Source organism: Cupressus sempervirens, chromosome 9, assembly GCF_028749045.1.
Source record: "Cupressus sempervirens isolate cs-2001-9-10 chromosome 9, ASM2874904v1, whole genome shotgun sequence".
Lineage (NCBI taxonomy): Eukaryota > Viridiplantae > Streptophyta > Pinopsida > Cupressales > Cupressaceae > Cupressus > Cupressus sempervirens.
The window spans coordinates 5,970,671-5,989,836 of NC_143126.1; the positions used below are offsets into that span (position 1 = coordinate 5,970,671).

At 31.9% G+C, this 19,166-nt stretch overlaps 1 protein-coding gene across 4 annotated transcripts; it reads left to right on the forward strand.

Annotated features, from left to right (window-relative positions):
* The first annotated feature begins 13,493 nt into the window (after window positions 1-13,493).
* LOC149537342 (putative receptor-like protein kinase At1g80640) lies at window positions 13,494-18,804 on the forward strand. Of its 4 annotated transcripts, none has more exons than XM_089802859.1 (11): window positions 13,494-13,614; window positions 14,326-14,648; window positions 14,843-15,046; window positions 15,385-15,635; window positions 15,828-15,960; window positions 16,170-16,233; window positions 16,372-16,468; window positions 16,685-16,787; window positions 17,205-17,323; window positions 17,711-17,800; window positions 18,366-18,804. In XM_089802859.1, the coding sequence occupies exons 2-11, from the start codon at window positions 14,444-14,446 to the stop codon at window positions 18,552-18,554; spliced, it is 1,455 nt and encodes a 484-aa protein (XP_089658985.1). In that variant the 5' UTR covers window positions 13,494-13,614; window positions 14,326-14,443; the 3' UTR covers window positions 18,555-18,804. The 4 variants fall into 4 exon arrangements, with proteins under 4 accessions (XP_089658985.1, XP_089658983.1, XP_089658981.1 ...); XM_089802857.1 differs by lacking the exon at window positions 13,494-13,614 and adding an exon at window positions 13,659-13,810; XM_089802856.1 differs by lacking the exon at window positions 13,494-13,614 and adding an exon at window positions 14,052-14,190.
* Window positions 18,805-19,166: the final 362 nt, after the last annotated feature.

A 19,166-nucleotide genomic window follows, 5' to 3' on the forward strand; every position in this document is an offset into this window, starting at 1 on the left:
CCGAAACGTTGATGTAAAAAAAATTATACACAATCAAACCCAGAAATTTGATAGCACATTCTTCATAGTTACCAAATATTTTGGCTTTCTCATCTACCTCTTCTACCAGTAATGTTGTAATAGTTGTAGATGTTTCATTAATGTTTACCTCATAAGGAAATGGCCTCAACCATTCTACCCTCGGTATTATAGCTTGCACATAGGTAAAATCAGTGTCAACAAGAAAACAAACATCATCATAATATTTCTCAACTATAGATATAGGAATTTTTCTTCTCTTCCTCATCTTTTGATTGAATTCATCAAAGTATCTACTCATTACATTGTCAAAGTTTGCTCCTAGTTGTGTCACAGGTCGATCTTGACTCCAAACAACATCTCCAAAAGTAGGAAAAGTTGTTGCACATAGAAGAATATACACATGAGAAGTGATCCAAACTTACTTTAAGTATTTTTGGCCTTCCTAATTGCTCCAAGATTCTCAACTAGTTGTGTCAGTTGTAACTTAACAAGGTTGTAGCTGTGGTCTTTCTTCACAATCTTATATCCCAAGTTCACTACTATATAGGGCACAATATTCAGTTGGCTCAACTGGTAGAATTTTTGAGCAATGACATGAACTAAAAATTCAATGGCAAGATCAGTGATGCCATTAATAAATATTCCTTGACCATTCCACTTGGCCTTAGTTTGTTCTTCAATAAGGCATCACATTGTCTTCATCCTATCTAGGGTGGGATACCATGTGATTCGATGGATGATGTCCTTGGTAATCTTGATCGGTCCATTCTCCAACCATACTTGTATGTCATGTCGGCTCAAAAATATCTTTATCCATTCAATTTTGAAATCACAAGGAAAATCTAGGGCACAAACTAACCCTTTGTCAACAATAATTTTGTGCTCATCTGTCAATACTCTATTTTCACACAACTTGTTGTAAGATTCCCTCAACTCATAATCTCCAATTTCACCAAGTTTGCATGTAAAACATCATCTTACATCTTGAATCATGAGTACCTTTGGTGGAGTCAATGATAGGGTGCCTGAGGGATCTCCCTTCAATGCAATCTCTAGTATAGCTTGGAATTTTGGGGATGGATATACTTCATTACTCACCAATTGAACATTCTTTATCTCCTTCCCTATCTTCTTCATCTCAATGGATGTGCTCTTTGCCATGTCTTTATGCTAGGGTTAGAATTTTTTTTTTTTTGAGTATCTCAGCAACAACAATACCTTTGATTTTTCACTGAATTAGTCAATAACACATGAGTAGAGGGTAAGTGCAAGAAGTTGGGTCTTAATTTTGGGAAAAAAGTGGAAGTGTTTTTCCTATTTTTGAAATTTCTTGTCAACTGATGTCAAAATTTGAGGCATTTAGAGATTGAATATAAAAAAAAATTCAAAAATAAAAAATTTTGTGTTCAAAATCTAGTTTTTGAATATGTAATTGTTGAGATCTGATGTAAAAGATCATTATTGAGTGATATTATTGAAAGAGGGAGATTGTTGAAGAAGACTATGTGTTTCAATCATTGCTTTGTCACTGATGTCAAACCTACTATTTGTTGGTAAGACAATTGCTTATAAGATTCAAGTACTATCATTTAGTTGATTGATGAAGAGGATTTAATCAATAAGAGGTAACAATAGCACCTAGAGGAAAGGTTGAGTTATGATTATGTAATGAACTACAAGGATTAGTTAAGACAGTGATGACATGGTGTATTGATAATCTACTTAAGGTTACAAAGGTTAGTTACACTTAGAAAGTTTAGAAGAACAAGTTACACAAAGTTTGTATACCAAGCTTGACCGAGTGGATAGTAGGTGTTGAGAAAAGTTAGTGCAAGTCGAGCAAAAAATTAGTTGGAGTTGAGTAAAAGTTCATTCTAGTGTATGTCGAACAAAATAGTTGATGCGAAGTAAAGTTTAGTTGATGTCAAGCATTAGTAAACTTTAATAGGTGCCAAGTAATTTCATAGTGGATGTCAAGCAACACAATATGTGTCAAGCATCAGAAGAGTGATAATGCAAAGCTTCTGCATTATTTAAAAGATTGAAGATTCGATGAATCTAAGCCGACAAGTTTGTTTTCTTGAATTTTGTGAACCAGGTGGAAGATAAGGTTGATGAGCTGGTGGCAAAGAATTTGAGGTAAACCATTTTTAGGCAAATTCAAATGGATTTTTAGAATAAGTTTCTAGAAGAGATATAAGACATGGGGTAGATACATTGTATCATACCTAATCCATTCAAACCCTAAATTTGGAAGATGGAAAATAAGCGAGAAAATATCTTAATTTCCTACTTATAGGAATGTTTGGTCATGAAGCAATGTTGTCATGTATGAGAACCTAAGGAAGACAAGGAGTCAAGGGTTTTGCTTCATCAAGTGACCTAAGAGAAGACCCTACAATGACATGTTAAGCAAGAAGGCTTAAGGAGATGAATTCTTGAAGGGTGAACAAGCTATCAAAGCTAAAAAGTATGAAGGCCACGTAGAATTGAGGACTGAATGGAGATCTATAATTTGCAAGAGAAGTTGTAAGTTGTATCAGATCAAAGCTCTACTATTACTCTCTAACAATTGTATCAGTTTAGGGTAAATCCTTTGGATTAAGGTTGACCTAACAGTCATTTGTAAATCTTTTAACTAGGTGGCATTCCAAGTGGATGACCTAAAGTCCTCTAACAAGGCTCACTTCTAATAGGGTGATTGAAATCCCTTAACTAGGTTACATTTAACAATGTGTATTGTAACCTTTAATAGGGTTGGCCTTTCATAGGGCATCACTTTAGAAGAGTGAAAAGTAGTAGCATGTTAATGGTGGTTTTTCCCAAATTGGGTTTCCACGTAAATCATTGTGTCAAGTGTGTTGATGAATCTATTATGTTTCATGCTTTACATTTTGCAAGTTGATTTGACAGTAACCTACAAGTTTTTAGTGTTTGCATAATCTTATGGATGCATGCATGAGCATGAATGTTTTATGGGTTCACTAAGTTGTGAAAAGTTTTATTTATACATCTAGACCTTGGATAACTTATTCACCCCTTCACCCCCCGCCCCCACCCCCCAAATAGTTATTCTAAAGTATTCAAACAGTAATTTATTTATATACCCATATGATAGATTTTGTTTTTGGTATGGATCTTTAAAAACCACTTTTTCAAAATGCCTGTTTCAGGACCATACCACACTCGTGTATGGACACCATAATTTGACACAAATAAATGATTTTTTGTAAATCCTTTTAAAGGAGTTACCTAATACACCTAAGATTGATGATAATATTTTTTCTTAATTTTTTATTGATTTTTTTTTAAAATTAATTATTAATTGGCTATAAAGGTAAAATTTAAAACCTCTCGTGTACGGACACCATAATTTGATCAAAACTTCACTTTTTTCAAAAAATCTTTTTTTTTAACCTTAAAAGAATTCTATGTAGATTGATGACATATAAATTAATTTAAGAAAAATTATAAAATAAAAAATTTATTAAAGTTTTAGTGAACTTCACTATTTTACATTTAGGTACCACCTTTCATTAAAAAAATAATGTAAAAATAGTAAATAAAATCATAGCACTATAAAATTTATATTTCTGAAATTAGGATAGTGAGAGCTCTAATTGGTTTTTGTTTCATAAAAAATTTGATTGAGAAGACCCCCTAAAAATTATGGAAAGGCATGAATTTATTAGTTCAATGCCTTAGCCAAATCTTGAGAGGTCAAGGCATAGGCTTGGTCTCACCAAGCCTATCCCAAACCAAAATCCTAGGTAGGAGAAAAAAATCCTACCCAATGTTGTAAGAAATAGGCACCCGTTATTTGAAATTCAAAAAATGGGTACCCATTTTGAAAAAGTCAAATTGACATATAAAATCCCCCCCAAAAAACAAAATTTTAAATTTTTAGAAATGGGTGCCTGTTTTTTAAAAGTAAAAAATGGGTAACCATTTTTAACTTTTCAAAAATGAGCACCCATTTCTAAAAAATACAATTTTTTTATGTTTTCAAAAATGGGTACCCGTTTTTTGAAAATAAAAAATGAGTGCCCATTTTTTAAATTTTGGATCAGGTGCTCGAGCCTAAAATGGGTACCTATTTTTTAAAAACAAGTACCCATTTCTAAAAGAGAACAATCTCAATCCACAAACTTTCACAGAATTGAGATGCAAATCCTTGCTTCTACCCTAGATCTTCATGCTTGTTCACACAAATCGCTTTAGTTAATCACCTGGATTGCCTATAAGTTCTCTGATCCCTTGGTAAATGAAAATGATATTTAAAATTTTATATATACCTTCAAATGGTTGAATTAGGTCTACGAACAAACTCTGGTAGGTGTAATACACCTGTCTCAGCCTTTCACATAAAGAGATTAAATTTCCACAATCCATAGCAATTAAACTGATATATTTCTGGATTTGATTGTGTAAAGATTTTTTACTTTCACATAAAACTTTGTTCACAATTATTTCTTTTCATCACTCGGTCATAACCACCACTCGGTCCCTATAGTCATCATTATTGATGCTCATCATCTATTATGCATATGATCTCTTTTCTTGATTCTTTTCCTCAAGGTTGTCCTAGTGCATCTTGGTTTATGCAGATATGAACCTTAGCACATCTTGTGTTAGGAATTGGTGTATTATACAACATTCAAATATATAGTTCTTTACAGACCTTCTTAGCTTAGTTTGAGGTAGTGTGATCACCTAATCTATTGGATTGGGTGATCTCAACTTCATTGGTTCCACTACTCCCATCTTCTACCTTCTTCCTCCAAGTTTGATTCATCTTATTCCTTGTCTTCTCTACATCAACTTTTTGTTTTCCTTTTTTGTGTTCATTGCTTGATATTAGTGCTTGAGTCTTGTAGTTCTTGCTTACATTTTCAATCTTGTGACAACCAAAATAAACCAAATTTCCATTCAACCAACTCTTTTATTTGCCTCTGAAATGTGTCTTGTTACAATTTTCTGCAATATGTCAACTATACCATGTGTTATAATCCCAATTATGAGAATTACCTTGTTTGGATGCATTATCTTATTTCTTGATCGTCCAATTAGGTTTTACCTTGGATTTGCATTCTTGAGCTCTATGTCCATACTTTTGATAATTACAACAATGACCTTCAAAACTAAGTGCAATAGTTGCATTGTTTGTGGCTAGCCTGCATTCATGTGCTTGGTGTCATTGCTTCTTGAAATTAAAATAATATCCATTGAATTTGGGTTTAGGGTTTTTCTTTCCAATCTTGCTTCTACAAATGTTTGTTGTGTGTCCCAGCTTGCCACAATAATAGCATGTAGGTTTTTTCTTTGGTTTAGCATTTCTTTGCTCTCCACGCTTTGATGATTCTCCTTCTTCAATGGATGAAGAGTGCTTGGATGTATATCCTAGTCTAGAGGTATCACTAGATGTTCTTGTTGATCTCATCAGTTCTTGAAAGTACCTTATAGCTTCATTGGGTTTGTTCATCCTTTCATTAAGTTTCTTTTTAGATCTTAACTCATTCCTTAGTTGATTACTTTGTGATATCAAATTTGTAATCTCTATGTCCTTCTTGTTCAATTCTTGATTTGTAAGTAGTAGTTGATTCCTCATATCTAGCTAATTGTTTGTGAGCTTCTGCACATTAGATGTCCTCTTATTTACTTTGGTAGCCACTTTTCTTTTGTCTTCTTCTACCATGATTCTATCTTCTTCAACTTTCTTTTTCTGTTCAATTACTTCACATAGCCTTACTTATTAGATTTGATGTTCTATTTTCAATCCTCTAACTTCTTCACTCAAAATGTTATTCTTCTTAAATAGGACTGCTATGGTTGCATCACTTTCACTGGAATTTCCATTGTCAAGTAGTCCTTTAGTGTCTTCTTCATATAGAGTATCATTCTTTTGGATAACCAAGTCCTTTCTTCTTTTTAAGGATTTCTTCAACTCCTCTCTTGTTGCTTCAAGCTATTGTAGTATGATATGGATGCCAAGCTTCTGAATCTCAATAATCATTCCTTACTTATAAACCTACATCTCCAATATCTCAACTCTCAAGTTGTTAGACTTCTTCTAAGAGAACAATGCTTTGATATCAATTGTTGGAAGTCTATTGGAAAAGTAGGATACTAAGGGGGGGTGAATCCGAATCTACAAAAAGTTTTAACTTCTTGAAACAAATATCACATCAAATGTATTCACCTTTAACCCATCTCATATCTAGATCATAAGCCATATAACCATAAACTATAATGTTGAAATAGATCTAAATATGCATCATATCCACAAACATGAAAGTAAATGTAAACACATAAGACACAAAATTTGGTTACCCATAAACCCTCCAAGGTGAAGGTAAAACTAGGGTGGGGATGAAAATCACAAATCTTCACTACTACAGCAATAAAGTGTGCTTGTTAAGGCTACAATGTTTGCTCACTTTTGGTGATCTACCCTATGAGGGTTTTGCCTTGCTAAGATCTTACAAGACTTATTTTTTCTACCTTAATTAAAGGATTTAAAACTTACAACTAAGTAAGCACTCTGTTAGGAGATTTGAATAGGCATGTTAGGACCACTTTGTTAAGAGATTTATCCCAATTCACTTGTTAGAATGTCTCGGGACATGATCCTTTAGTTAGCACTCTGATGCTAGATCAAGAATCTCATCTATGCAATTTTGATTTGATCTCCTTATCAGATATACTTTTTTTTGTCCTTCACTGCTCTACTTGGTTGCTCTATATGATCTCTCTACTTCTAACACATAAACATAGCCTCCTTCGCTATCACTTTGTCTCTCTTTGCATCACACTTAATTTAGGGTTTAGGCCCTCATTAAATAACCAATTGATGAACCTTCTAGATTAAGATCAACGATCTAGATTCATCCCTTTTGTTGCTTAGTCCTTCCATTTTTTTGATTGGATGATTATCTAACATAGGGATCAATGATCTCTGACAAAATACATAATTAACTCCTTAAATTACTCCTTGATCATCTAAAAATTTGTAGAAGTCAGCCAAAACAATTTACCTTAATGTTTGTGCCATTCTAAACATATATATCAAACTTGGTTCACTTGACACTTACATACCTTGATGCTCAGTCATAATTGATATTCATGTTATCCCTCAGCTTTTGAATGCTTGGCACATACTGTGTAGCTCAACATGAGCTATCTCGCATTTTCTTGACATCCACTAACTTCTCTTTTACTCGACACATGCTATCACTCAGTTCATACTAAAGTACTCAACAACCAAAGACCTACTTAGCTCAAACTAAAACTTGAACAAGTCTTCTATACATCACTTGACCTTTACTGTATGGCTTGGTCACAGGGATGACTGACCCACATTGCCTAGGAAATGACTAAGTGTTTGACACTAATTGGCAACATGTCTTAGAGATCAATAGAAAGTGATCACAAAACCTACAACCAATTATATGTCTTAAAAAATATTTGTCCATAGGCCACTTCAAGTAATGTTATGCTAAATTAGGGAAAATTTTAATGGAATTCAAAAAATAGTTCATGCGTCTTGTGTTTGCTAACACATTTTGGTTGGTACTTGTATATATATTGTGACTATTTTTCTTATTTATACCTCTTGTTCCAGCTTTGTTAGCCCAACTCTTTAATTTCATATCTTTCATTGCTGATACCATTTCTATTTTTTATAATTTTGTTACTACTATGACTTATACTTCAAACTCTGCATTGACCTTGTTCTACTACTAAAACAAATTGCAACTTATCCTAGAGACTACATAATTATGCTATTTCTAAAATATTGGATTGCTTACGATCAAACAACAATCCTATTAATAGCAGTTGAAACTCAAAATTTGAGACTTGCATTTACATTTTATGTTCAATAATGTAAAGCAAGAAAACTACAAGAAAAGTCTTAGGAATTTATTTTTGATTTACACAAATTATTTGGCAATAACTTGATCAACAACATTAGTTGCTTTCTTACATAGGACAAATACATAGAAAAAGGATACTCAAATTGCAAGCCACTTTAATAATGAAAAAATGCCAATGACTAGTTTGAAAAAATGAGATATGAAATATAATATAATTAATAGGTTCAAGCATTTTTTTGAAGCTCAAATAATTAAATAGACACCATTACTGTATAAAAACACAAAACTTAATCAATATTGACTTGAAAACTAAACCATAGTTTTATGTTGTGTGCAGATACCAATGCTTTGTCAAAAATAAAAATAAAAAATGTTATTAGAAGCAACAAGTCAATTGAACAAAAATCTACTCTAATTTTACAAATTATGTTGAGCTTATGAATTTTCCTAATATAACAAGACAATAAAAAAAAGGAATTTTTTTTTTTCCAAATGCTATCTATAAACCAACTAATTAAACAAGACAAAAATAGTCAACATACCACAAATCCCTCCTTTGGATACCACAGTCTTAAATATTAGTTTAAAATATGGTGTATGCCTTGTACCTATGACTATAGCTACATTGAAAAAGATCTTTCCTATTAATTTATGCAAGTTAAAGATAATTTTCTGACATTTCTCTATTTCCTAATGTCTAAATTTTATAAATAGCATTTTGAACATTTTTGCATTTTTTTCCCTGATGGGCTAGCTATATCTTTCTTGGAGTTTTCCACTTTTTATTCTAAAAAGTATAGGAAAAAAGAAGTTTCCATGTGTGTTATCTTTGTGAAAAATCAAGAAAGTCCTATAATTAGACTAACATATATGTAGTTTTAGCCATTGACAAAAAGACTAATTCACAATTTTCTTCTTACTAGAGCAAGATTTTCAAATTGTGTGATCATATTTTGCTAACCATAGCTAAACAAAGAATAAACTATAACCCATTTTAACAATAGAACGATAACAATGAACAGTTTAAACAATAAGGCACACCACAACTAAACCAACAAATCAAACAAAACAAAAACAATCAAGATACTCTAAATTCCTTTCTTAAACTTGAATTGGTTCTTTCTAAGTCCTTTCTCAAATGTCAACATTACCTTTTTGAAATGATAATGCTAGATAACCAATAACAAAATCCCACAAAATCTAAAAATAATTTAGGTAAGCTCTGCAATTGGGCTGATAACTCAAATCTGTGTGCTTTTGGCCATTAAAACTAACACTGATTCACAATTTTCATCTCATTAGGAAAAGATTTTTGAGGTAAATGATCATATTTCATTCTTAGACTCTCTCATCCCAATGATGGATTGTGAAGTATGATCTTAAGTGTTGATGTCAAGAGATTTTACACAATATTTCCTAGAAATATAATAATAATAGTTCATGGATTGTGAAAATATTCTATCTTTAAGTTATGGATAAACCAAAAACAAAGTCCAAAACATTTTAACATTGAAGCAATGATAATGAACACTTTGAACAACAAGTTATGCTAAAGCTAAACTAGTAAATAGTCACCACACCTCATCTAAAACCCATGTAGTTTTGGCCATCATTAGCAAAACTAGTATCTAGTTTTATTTACACCAAAATAAGATTTTATAATTGTGTGATGATATTCAGTCGACCATAGCTAAACCAACAACAAACTATAACCCATTTTAAGAGTGAAACAACGACAATGAGTAGTTTGAACAATAAATCACACCGCCACTACACCAAAAAATTAAACAATGGAAACACAATCACAATCACAATACCTTAAAGCCTCACTCTACCTTTTCTCCACTCATTACATAACAAATAACAAGCACTCAAAAAATTTTGAGCAAATTGAAGAAAGCTCCACAATTGAAAACCAAGAAATCAAATGAACGAACATATATTCACAATTTCCTTCTCACTAGAAGAAGAATAACAATTTCCTTCTCACTAGAAGAAGAATATTAAAGCATATAAACATATGTGTTCACCATAGCTAAACCAACAACAAAATATAAACCATTTTAACATTAAAGAAATTAAAACGAACAATTTGAATACCAAAACATACCAGAACTAAACCAAGAAATTAAACAAAGTAAAAACACTCATAGCTATTTCCCTATTTTTTCATAATAATTTTTTTAGAACCACAAAAATAATAGAAAACCTCACAAAAGTACAAAACAAATTCAACAAGCCAATAACTGAAACTCTTGCCCTTACTCAACCCCCACTTTTCTCTTTCTTAGTGCTTGCTCAAACAATAATGCTAGATAAGATAACAAAAATCCACTAAATATATATATTTTTTTAAATTAAGCCTTGCAAATGTCAAACTTGGTACCAAACCCCATGTGCTCAAACAATAAAGCATAAGCTATTTTAACAGGGAAGTAATGACCACATACATTTTGAACAACAAAAGTAATGGTAAAGGTAAACTAAGAAATTAAACCAATTTTTTTTTTTAAAATAGTCACTATACCTTAAAATCCTCCCTTGGCTCTTGCTTAGCCCTTGTTCCACTCTTTCTCCAAGCTTGCACAAACAATAATGCAAATAATATAAGTTGAAATATTCCCATCAAAATTAATTCTATTGCACATACCCCTTGAAATATTAGACATTTTATCAGAAACTTTGTATTACCCTACCTGCATGTATTACACTAGCATTGGGTTAAAGGCAAAAAGTCAAAATCTTCATCGCCCTCTTTTGAAATGACCCCACAAGATCCAAAGGAAAGGGAAATCTTAATTCTTTGTGGGTTGTGGGATTGGAGTTGTCTCTACCCCATTCTTGGTTTGTTGTTGTATATGGGTTTCTTTGTGCAACGATTGTCTTAGGTTAAGGGAGCTTATTCAAAAACCCTTTTTTTTGCATTGATTTGTTTCATGTTGTGTGCTTCCAAGGAGATCATTTTTGTGATAATTTTGTATTGGATTTGGGGCCCCATCAAAAATTGTTTTTATCTTAATGAAAAAGTGTACATGTATTACAAAGACAATACACATCGACACTTTGTTCCCCTAATTTTTCATAATTAAAATAAACAGAACCATGAGAAAGACAATGAGAAAATTACAAATATAAAATAAAATAATCCAAAATGTTGCCAGGAAAAAGTTTTTAAAAAAAAAACTTCAATTTGCTCAAATTAAAAGACAAGAGTTCAAGGAAATTATTAGTTCTTGATCATATAGAGGAATAGACTAAGAACTATTTTTCATTATTTTAGAATGATCATATAATATCAAAATTTTATTTCAACTAATTTAGAATTATAGTACAATTAAAATATATAAATGTAGTACAATAAAAAAAATTGTAATTGTTTTATATAACTATCAAAATTAGAATAAGAGACTTTACTATATAACGATGTCATCATTCTAATCTATTGACCAATAAAAAGTGGCAACTTTCTTTCAATTATTCATTTTTATGAATCTTAAAAGAAAGGAAAGGTAATTAGCTTTTTATAGTCCCTCCCATCATATTAGTCATTTTTTAGACCTACATATGATAAAATTATATAATAATAGTACCACTATTCGAATAAAATGGCAACTTTCTTTTCGCTTTGACTTTTATGAATAGTGAAGATTTTTTTTAATTTGATTTTTCTAACTTTTAAGAAATTTTATTTACAAAATAGATAAATGCTAATAAAAATTTCAATGTGAACCATATTTCCTAGAATGCCTAGGATGCTCTACAGCCTAAATTTCACAGTTTAAAACCGAAATGCTTCCGAGGGCACCGGCTACGGTGCAACTTATTTGCACCGTGCCGTTTGCATTTCTGTTTGTCTCCCAACTCTGACACTTTCGTCCTCCTCCTGTCTCATCCTCTGCTCGCGCTATTTCCAAGTTCTGCAGTGTCAGTTGTTTTATATATGTATATTTTTTATATGTATAAGTTTAAAGTTTTGATTTAAGATTTAAAGAAATGTATTGTATTTTAATAAATTGTTAATAGATTTAAAATATTCATATAGTATGTTAACAATATTATTATTTTTATAATGAACTATTGTAATATTATTATTAGTAAATATTAAATTATTATGAATATTTATGATTCTATTTAATTAATTTTTTAATGTGTTTAATTTAAATAAATTTTTAATAATAGTTATTCATATATTTTATTAATAATATGTATCTAATTTAAATAGTATTTTGTTTTAATAAATTGTTAATAGGTTTAAAATATTTATATAGTATGTTAATAATATTTTTATTTTTATAATAAGTATTTATATTAGTTTACTATAAAATTTGATGTTAATTACTTACTTAATGTATAAATAGAAAAAAACAAATCACTTTGCAATTAACCTTAATAATTTCTAATGACCTATTATTTATAACTTCTTAAATTAAAAAAAAAAAACATATTTATGACCTGATAATGACATCCCAAAACAAAATAATATGTGTTCAGGATTTGATAAGTATAAAAATTATTTCTTACATATAAAATTTTGACCCAGAATTTAATAAACATTTCTTAATAAGCTTGTTATTTTTAATAAGTATTATATTTTAATAGTTAATAATAGATATAACAATATTTTATTAATATTTATTATTTTGATTATTTTTATTATTAATTATTAAAAAATTAAATGTTAGACTATTATTGACAAATTAAATGTTAAACTATTATGATTATTTCTATAATTTTTACTTTTAGTAAAATTAAATCTAAAAATATAAAGTATATTGATTAGATGTAAATTTTATTTTATTTTTTAAAATTATTTAACAATTCTTTGGATTTAAGCAAAAAAATGTGCCAAAAATATAATAGTTAGCATTTTAAAGTATTTTAATGCTAAAAATTTAATGAGAGATAAGTCTTCTAATAAATTGAAACTAAAATGTTAACTAGAAAAACTATTTATTATTAATTAAAAAATAAGTTTTTTTAAAACTTAAGAAGTCATAAATAATAAGGTCATTAGAAATTATTAAGGTGAATTGTGGAATGAATTTTTTCTATTCATATATTAAGAAAGGAAAATATGTAATATACAATTATTTTATAGTAAACTAATATAAATACTTATAATAATCTAATATATATAAAAATTTAAAAATTATGTTTATTATTTTTTTATAAACAATAACATTATATGATTTGACAATAATATTATGATATTTATTATTTTATTTAAAAAATGTATAAAATTGAAATTATAAATGTTAATTAGAAAATTTATTTATAAATCATATTTTTTTTTAAGTTATTTAAATTAGATACATATTATTAATAAAATATACGAATAACTATTATTAAAAATCTATTTAAATTAAACACATTAAAAAGTTAATAAATAATCATAATAGTTTAATATTTATTAATAATAATATTACAATAGTTCATTCTAAAAATAATAATATTGTTAACATACTATATGAATATTTTAAATCTATTAACAATTTATTAAAATACAATACATTTTTTAAAGCTTAAATCAAAACTTGTAACTTTAACTCATAAAAAAATATATATATATTAAGCAAGTGACACTGCAGATTTTGGAAGGACGACGGAAGTGTAAACCAAGAGGACGAGGGAAGTATGAGAGTCGGGAGGCAGACGGAAATGCAAACGGCACGGCCGGTGCCGCTTCCGAGAACATATCTAAAAGTTGATGTCATGACTGGTGGGTACAAACCTATATATGTTTAAGTATGCTCTCTAATATCTATGCAAGAATGACGGATTTGACAGAATTGCGTTGAAATTTGAGGATTCAAAATTCGAATTTCACACAGAAAGATTATTTAAAGTAAAAAAAGTGTGCGGCTGTAATTATTGAGTCCATGCCATCCAGTACGCATGAAAATGTTTGTTGAAATGTACGTATGTTAAAAATGGTCATCTGCATTCTGCCGGCCTTTTATCTACGTAGTTTGCAATGATTGATCATGAGGGGAGTTCCTTTTGTGAACTTTTTGTACCCAAAGAAACAATTTCTTTATGTCCACAAGTAAATTTAGAATAAATTTTGCTGCTAATGGGGCCGTTGGTTGAGCAGTCATGGGCCTATACTGTCCCAACTTACACTGATGTTTGTTTGTGAGATTGAACAAAATATGACCATCTTTGTGGGCTCACAGATAAGCTTTGAAACACAGAATTGCATGAAGTTTACATTAATCAGCTCCCCAAATTATATTTATGTCTTTTTAGCTTTCTGAGTCAATGAGATCTAAAGCATCCCAAGCTTTGCTATTAGGTCCTGAAATTTTAAGATGATTTCAGTAGTACTGTTGAGAGATTTGGGTTTTGAAATTTAAAGCTGATTATAGTAGTACTATAAAGAGATTTGGTTCTGTGAATCTAACTCAGATGTCAAATTCTTTCTATGTAGATCTAGTCGCATTTGGTTGTTGGGGTAGCTCGGAGTGAAAATCGGATGTGTCAATGTTGAATAGAAGATGAGCGGAAATTCGGCATAGCTCTGCTGCATTTTCGAAGTGTTACATATAATGGGGTTTTTATTTTTACTGAATGTTTTGGTTCTCTACCTTTGTGCTTGTACGAAATTTGAGGTTGTCAATGGAAGGGCATTTCTCTCACCCACATCTGCGCCTGTTTCTTTGTGGGCGCCTAAACAATCCCCATTACCACCGCCTTCATCAGGTGATGTACAAGCAACGGCAAATGCAGAGAGCCGGCCGGAAAAATCAATGGGTAAGAGCTCAGAAACCAGATTTTTGGGAATATTGTAGAGTAAACCTAAAAGGAACATTTCAGCAAGTCTCTTTTTGTCGATTCAAAGGCAACGTTTCTTTATTGTATTTAGGTTGAAATTTTTCCTAAATTAGGAAATGTGGGTTTTATTTGATTGTCTGCTGATAGTAAAATGTGTTGAGAAACAATGGCAGAAGGTAGCCCTGCACCGTCGGATACGTTTGAGGAAGCTGACCATACCACCAACGCGATACTCTTGACAATCATCATAGTACCAGCTGTTGTTGGATTGATCGTGATTTCTTCAATTTTTACTTGGATGTGCATGAAAGCGCGAAGCTCTGCCTCATCATCTCAAGCTATAGCAGTGGGGCGGAATGTAGATCCAGAAATATCAGGTTAGTACCTACAAACAGTATACAAACTCTCAAAAGAAATTTAAGAAGAAAATCAGCATCACAGATTTAGTACTATCAATACCTTAAGGATTGTAGGAAATTATAGGAAGGCAATGATATTAGTACTCAGAGGGACTGAATTAGGAAGGCATTTAGAATGCAACAGAATTCAGAAAGGAATTGGTATAGAAAAGTTGGTTATATTTATAGCCGGATTGGGAGTATTGTTATTGTTTCTCTTTTGATAGAAAATAGTTATACTGATGATCGTAGTGGGTCAGTGGGAGTTACAATAGAGAAGAATTAGGGTAATGAGTTGAGCTATTTCATTTTCGCAGATGTCTACAAGAGCATGACACTTGGACCTTTGATGAGTCGTTTCAACTCATTAAGAATTTCTAAGAGGAAGGGATTTGCAACATCAATTGAATATTCCATTCTGCAAGCAGCTACCAATAATTTCAGCAGTGATAATATTATTGGAGAGGGAGGTTTTGGGTGTGTATATAAAGCCAGGTTTGATGATGATTCCTTTGCTGCTGTTAAAAAGCTGGACGAGGGTGGCAAGCAGGCAGAACATGAATTTCAGGTATGAATACACACCAGATTGTTTATGAGCTTCAGAACCCATGGGTTAACTTTGTCTTTCTTCAACACCTTTTCTATTGTAGCTTCGAGTTTATATAGCATTTGGTCTTTCATTTTTGAAGAGTGTGAATGTTCTGATTCTCCTTAACATTTAAGAAGAAAACCTATTGATTTCATATCCTTATTGTTGTAGAATGAAGTAGAGCTGATGAGCAAAATCAGGCATCCGAATCTTGTTTCTTTACTAGGGTTTTGCACTCAGGAAAAGACAAGGCTTCTAGTATATGAGCTGATGCAAAATGGTTCCTTGGAAGACCATCTGCATGGTAGGTTTTTGTATTGATTGGGCAAGTTTTTCATTCTCATTGACGCCTCTGCCTTTGATTCGCATTCATGTTGGAAAGATTGATAGCTTGTTAAGAAAGAAGCTATTGTCTTGCTATCAAGATTCAACTTTAGTAGTTTTTTAGTCAAATTCATTGACTGGTGTTTTATGAGTAGTGGTTCACAAATTATTCATTGGATTGCCTACCAGGGCCATTGCGTGGATCAGCACTTACATGGCATTTGCGCATGAAAATAGCCCTTGATTCAGCAAGGTATAGCTAATATTATTACTGTAACTACTTTACTTTTAAGTTTTAACCATTTGACGGTCTCTTAACTAACCCTTACCTCAATTAGCCCAAGTAGCACAACCAAATGTTTCTTCCTCTAAAATCCTCTTGCTTTTGCAGAGGGCTAGAACACTTACATGAGCACTGCCATCCTTCAGTGATTCATCGTGATTTTAAATCATCAAATATCTTGCTTGATGCAAGCTTCAATGCCAAGGTAAGTACAGGATTGTCTTTAGACCTTAATAATGTACTTCTGTAGAACTTTTGTTTGGGAATCTATTTAGTGTCGTATTTTCTGCAAATTTATCAAATGTCAGACACTGTGTAGTTCCTCTCTAATGTGTACATTGTGTACCATGAGATCACTGGTCTAAAGAGTGATCTACAAAGATGAGAAAAAATCTTCTTATGATCATTGAAATCTGTGCAGCTTTCAGACTTTGGTCTTTCAATAACAGCCGATGGATGTGCTGGACATAATGTTGAGCTATTAGGAACTTTTGGATATGTAGCACCAGAGTACCTCCTAGAAGGTAGGGTTCTTCTATAAAAACTATATTCAATTTTGAGATCTTATGTCCATAACTTCTTCATTAAAAGGGTTGGACGCTTTGGGGAAATGACTATCCAGCTTCTAGAAAGCATCAGTGCATTAGTTACTCTAATTCACTGTAACTTATGATATATTGGTGCATCGTAGGCGCTCGATAGCAATTTCCTCCTTTAGGGCCTTGATATATCTATGTCAAGACCGAAATAGAATTGAAGCAATTGTGGCATTCGTTTGTTTCTTTATGTTGCTTTGATCATACTGGAGTGTTTCTAGATTGCAGATTCATCAGGCAGAGTTTGCTGTGACCTATTTCTATGCTGATGTTCCTTTTTGCAATATTATGGTGCCTTTCTTTGATCCACTCTGCTCTGTACCTCATAAACTATTTTGCTTGCAGGTAGACTGACCGAGAAAAGTGATGTTTATGCATTTGGCATTGTTCTGTTGGAACTCCTTATTGGAAAAAGACCAATTGATAAATCTGAACCACAAGAATATCAATCTCTTGTGTCTTGGGTATGTGCTTTCTACAGATGTAGTGAACAGATAGTTAAAATATGCTGTGTCTCTAGATTCAACTGTGTAGTATTTGTTTTGCTTTCCATGGGTTTCTCATCCCAATGATGGATCATCGAGTGTGATCTGAAAGGTTGTTGCAAGTAAATGCTACAGAGTTGAATCGAGAAACACAACACAATAGCATTATGAACTGTGGAAATCTTATATAATCTATCAGTCAATTGATAGAATGGAATTTGCGACATTGATAGATAAAGGGAAAGAGAACTTCATTGTTGCTTTGAAATAGAAACACCCAACATATTGGAATCTGGATTTATTTTATAAAAGTATACCCCTTTTGTAAGGATAATAGAAGTTCTGAGTTTCTGAATTGTAATGCAGGCCATGCCACAGCTAAGAGATAGGGCCAAGCTTCCAAGTATTGTGGATCCTGTGATTAAAGACACCATGAACTTGAAACACCTGTATCAAGTAAGCGACACTTTCTATTACTTGTTCTATTTCATCAGATATTGTAAAGGATTCTACTGAAATCACAGTGTTAGGGTCAGAGTTCCATGACTCTCCACGAGATGTTAGGGTAGTCTGGGTCGCCGAGCCGAGCAGACCTTGCCAAGTTTTGATGAGTCGGCTTGGGTCATGGAATATGATATATAATTTCACACATACAGATGTAGAAAAATTATGTAATTTCAAGGGTTTTTTCATTTTCTCGAGTCGTTGCTGAGTAGTAGCCTAGCCACAAGTCGAGTCGGCCTTGCCCAGTCTGAGTCTGGGAACTCTGGTTAAGATCAATCTTCATTCTTTTACCATGAATTGTATACGATCCAGTACTGCCACAATTACTCGTTAGGAATTAATGTTATAGAAGAGGACTTATTTAATACTGATTTTCTCATGGATTTCATTAAAATGCATGCATTCATTCACTCATTCTTCTAACTCTTAAATAGGTTGTAGGTACATCTCATTCCCTACAATGCAATTGAATGCCAGCTTTCTCCTTTTTCCTAACTAATTGAGTTATATTGTGCAGGTGGCAGCTATAGCAGTGCTATGTGTCCAACCTGAACCTAGCTACAGGCCATTAATAGCAGACGTAGTGCACTCTCTTATTCCTCTTGTACCAGTGGAGCTTGGAGGAACATTAAGAGTTGCTGACACACCAAGTGCTGTAGAGATGAAGACATTTGATTGTTCACTTTCTATGAACTCAAAATTGTGATGTACATAATTGTGGAGATTAAGTTTTGTTTTTTGTTCCAATTTACACGAGATTGCTTTCATTGCAAGATCATCTGTCCTTGAGTTTCTCTAGGCGAAACGAAGTTCTATTATGTTATGAATGTATGTAAACTTGCTCTCATATCTCATTGGGAAGCAGGAAAGTGAAGATCTAAACCAATCGTTTTTAAGGGATCAAGTGAAATATTTGAATTGGGTCTTCCAACATCATTTCTACAGGACAAATTAAATTTATGATCTATTAATGCCTCAATTTCTAAAAATTGAAGAACATCTTTCCTACAGGACAAACCTAAAAGCATTTGAACTTCCATTTCCTTTCAAAAAGGTATCCAAAAACTTTGCCAGTTAACCTTCTATTCTAAAGCCTTGACAATGGAAGGAATCAAACAAGTGCATCCGTGATAGCCAATTCTAGAGAAGTCATATGAATGATAATTTTGAATTAATTGATGCATGTGTCTAGTACCCATAAGACAAGAGCTTGTCAGAAAAGCATTAAAAAAGTCACATAAAATATAATGGCAGGAAAGCATCCAATTGTACGTATCCTCAGCTAGTTTGGATTTGATCTCGTAACTTTATTAAGGTG

Coding starts and splice junctions, on each gene's coding strand:
- LOC149537342 (XM_089802859.1), top strand. CDS start 14,444: ATGGGGTTTTTATTTTTACTGAATGTTTTGGTTCTCTACCTTTGTGCT. Junction 16,234..16,371: donor ATAGCCCTTGATTCAGCAAG/GTATAGCTAATA, acceptor TTGCTTTTGCAG/AGGGCTAGAACACTTACATG. Junction 16,469..16,684: donor ATGCAAGCTTCAATGCCAAG/GTAAGTACAGGA, acceptor AAATCTGTGCAG/CTTTCAGACTTTGGTCTTTC.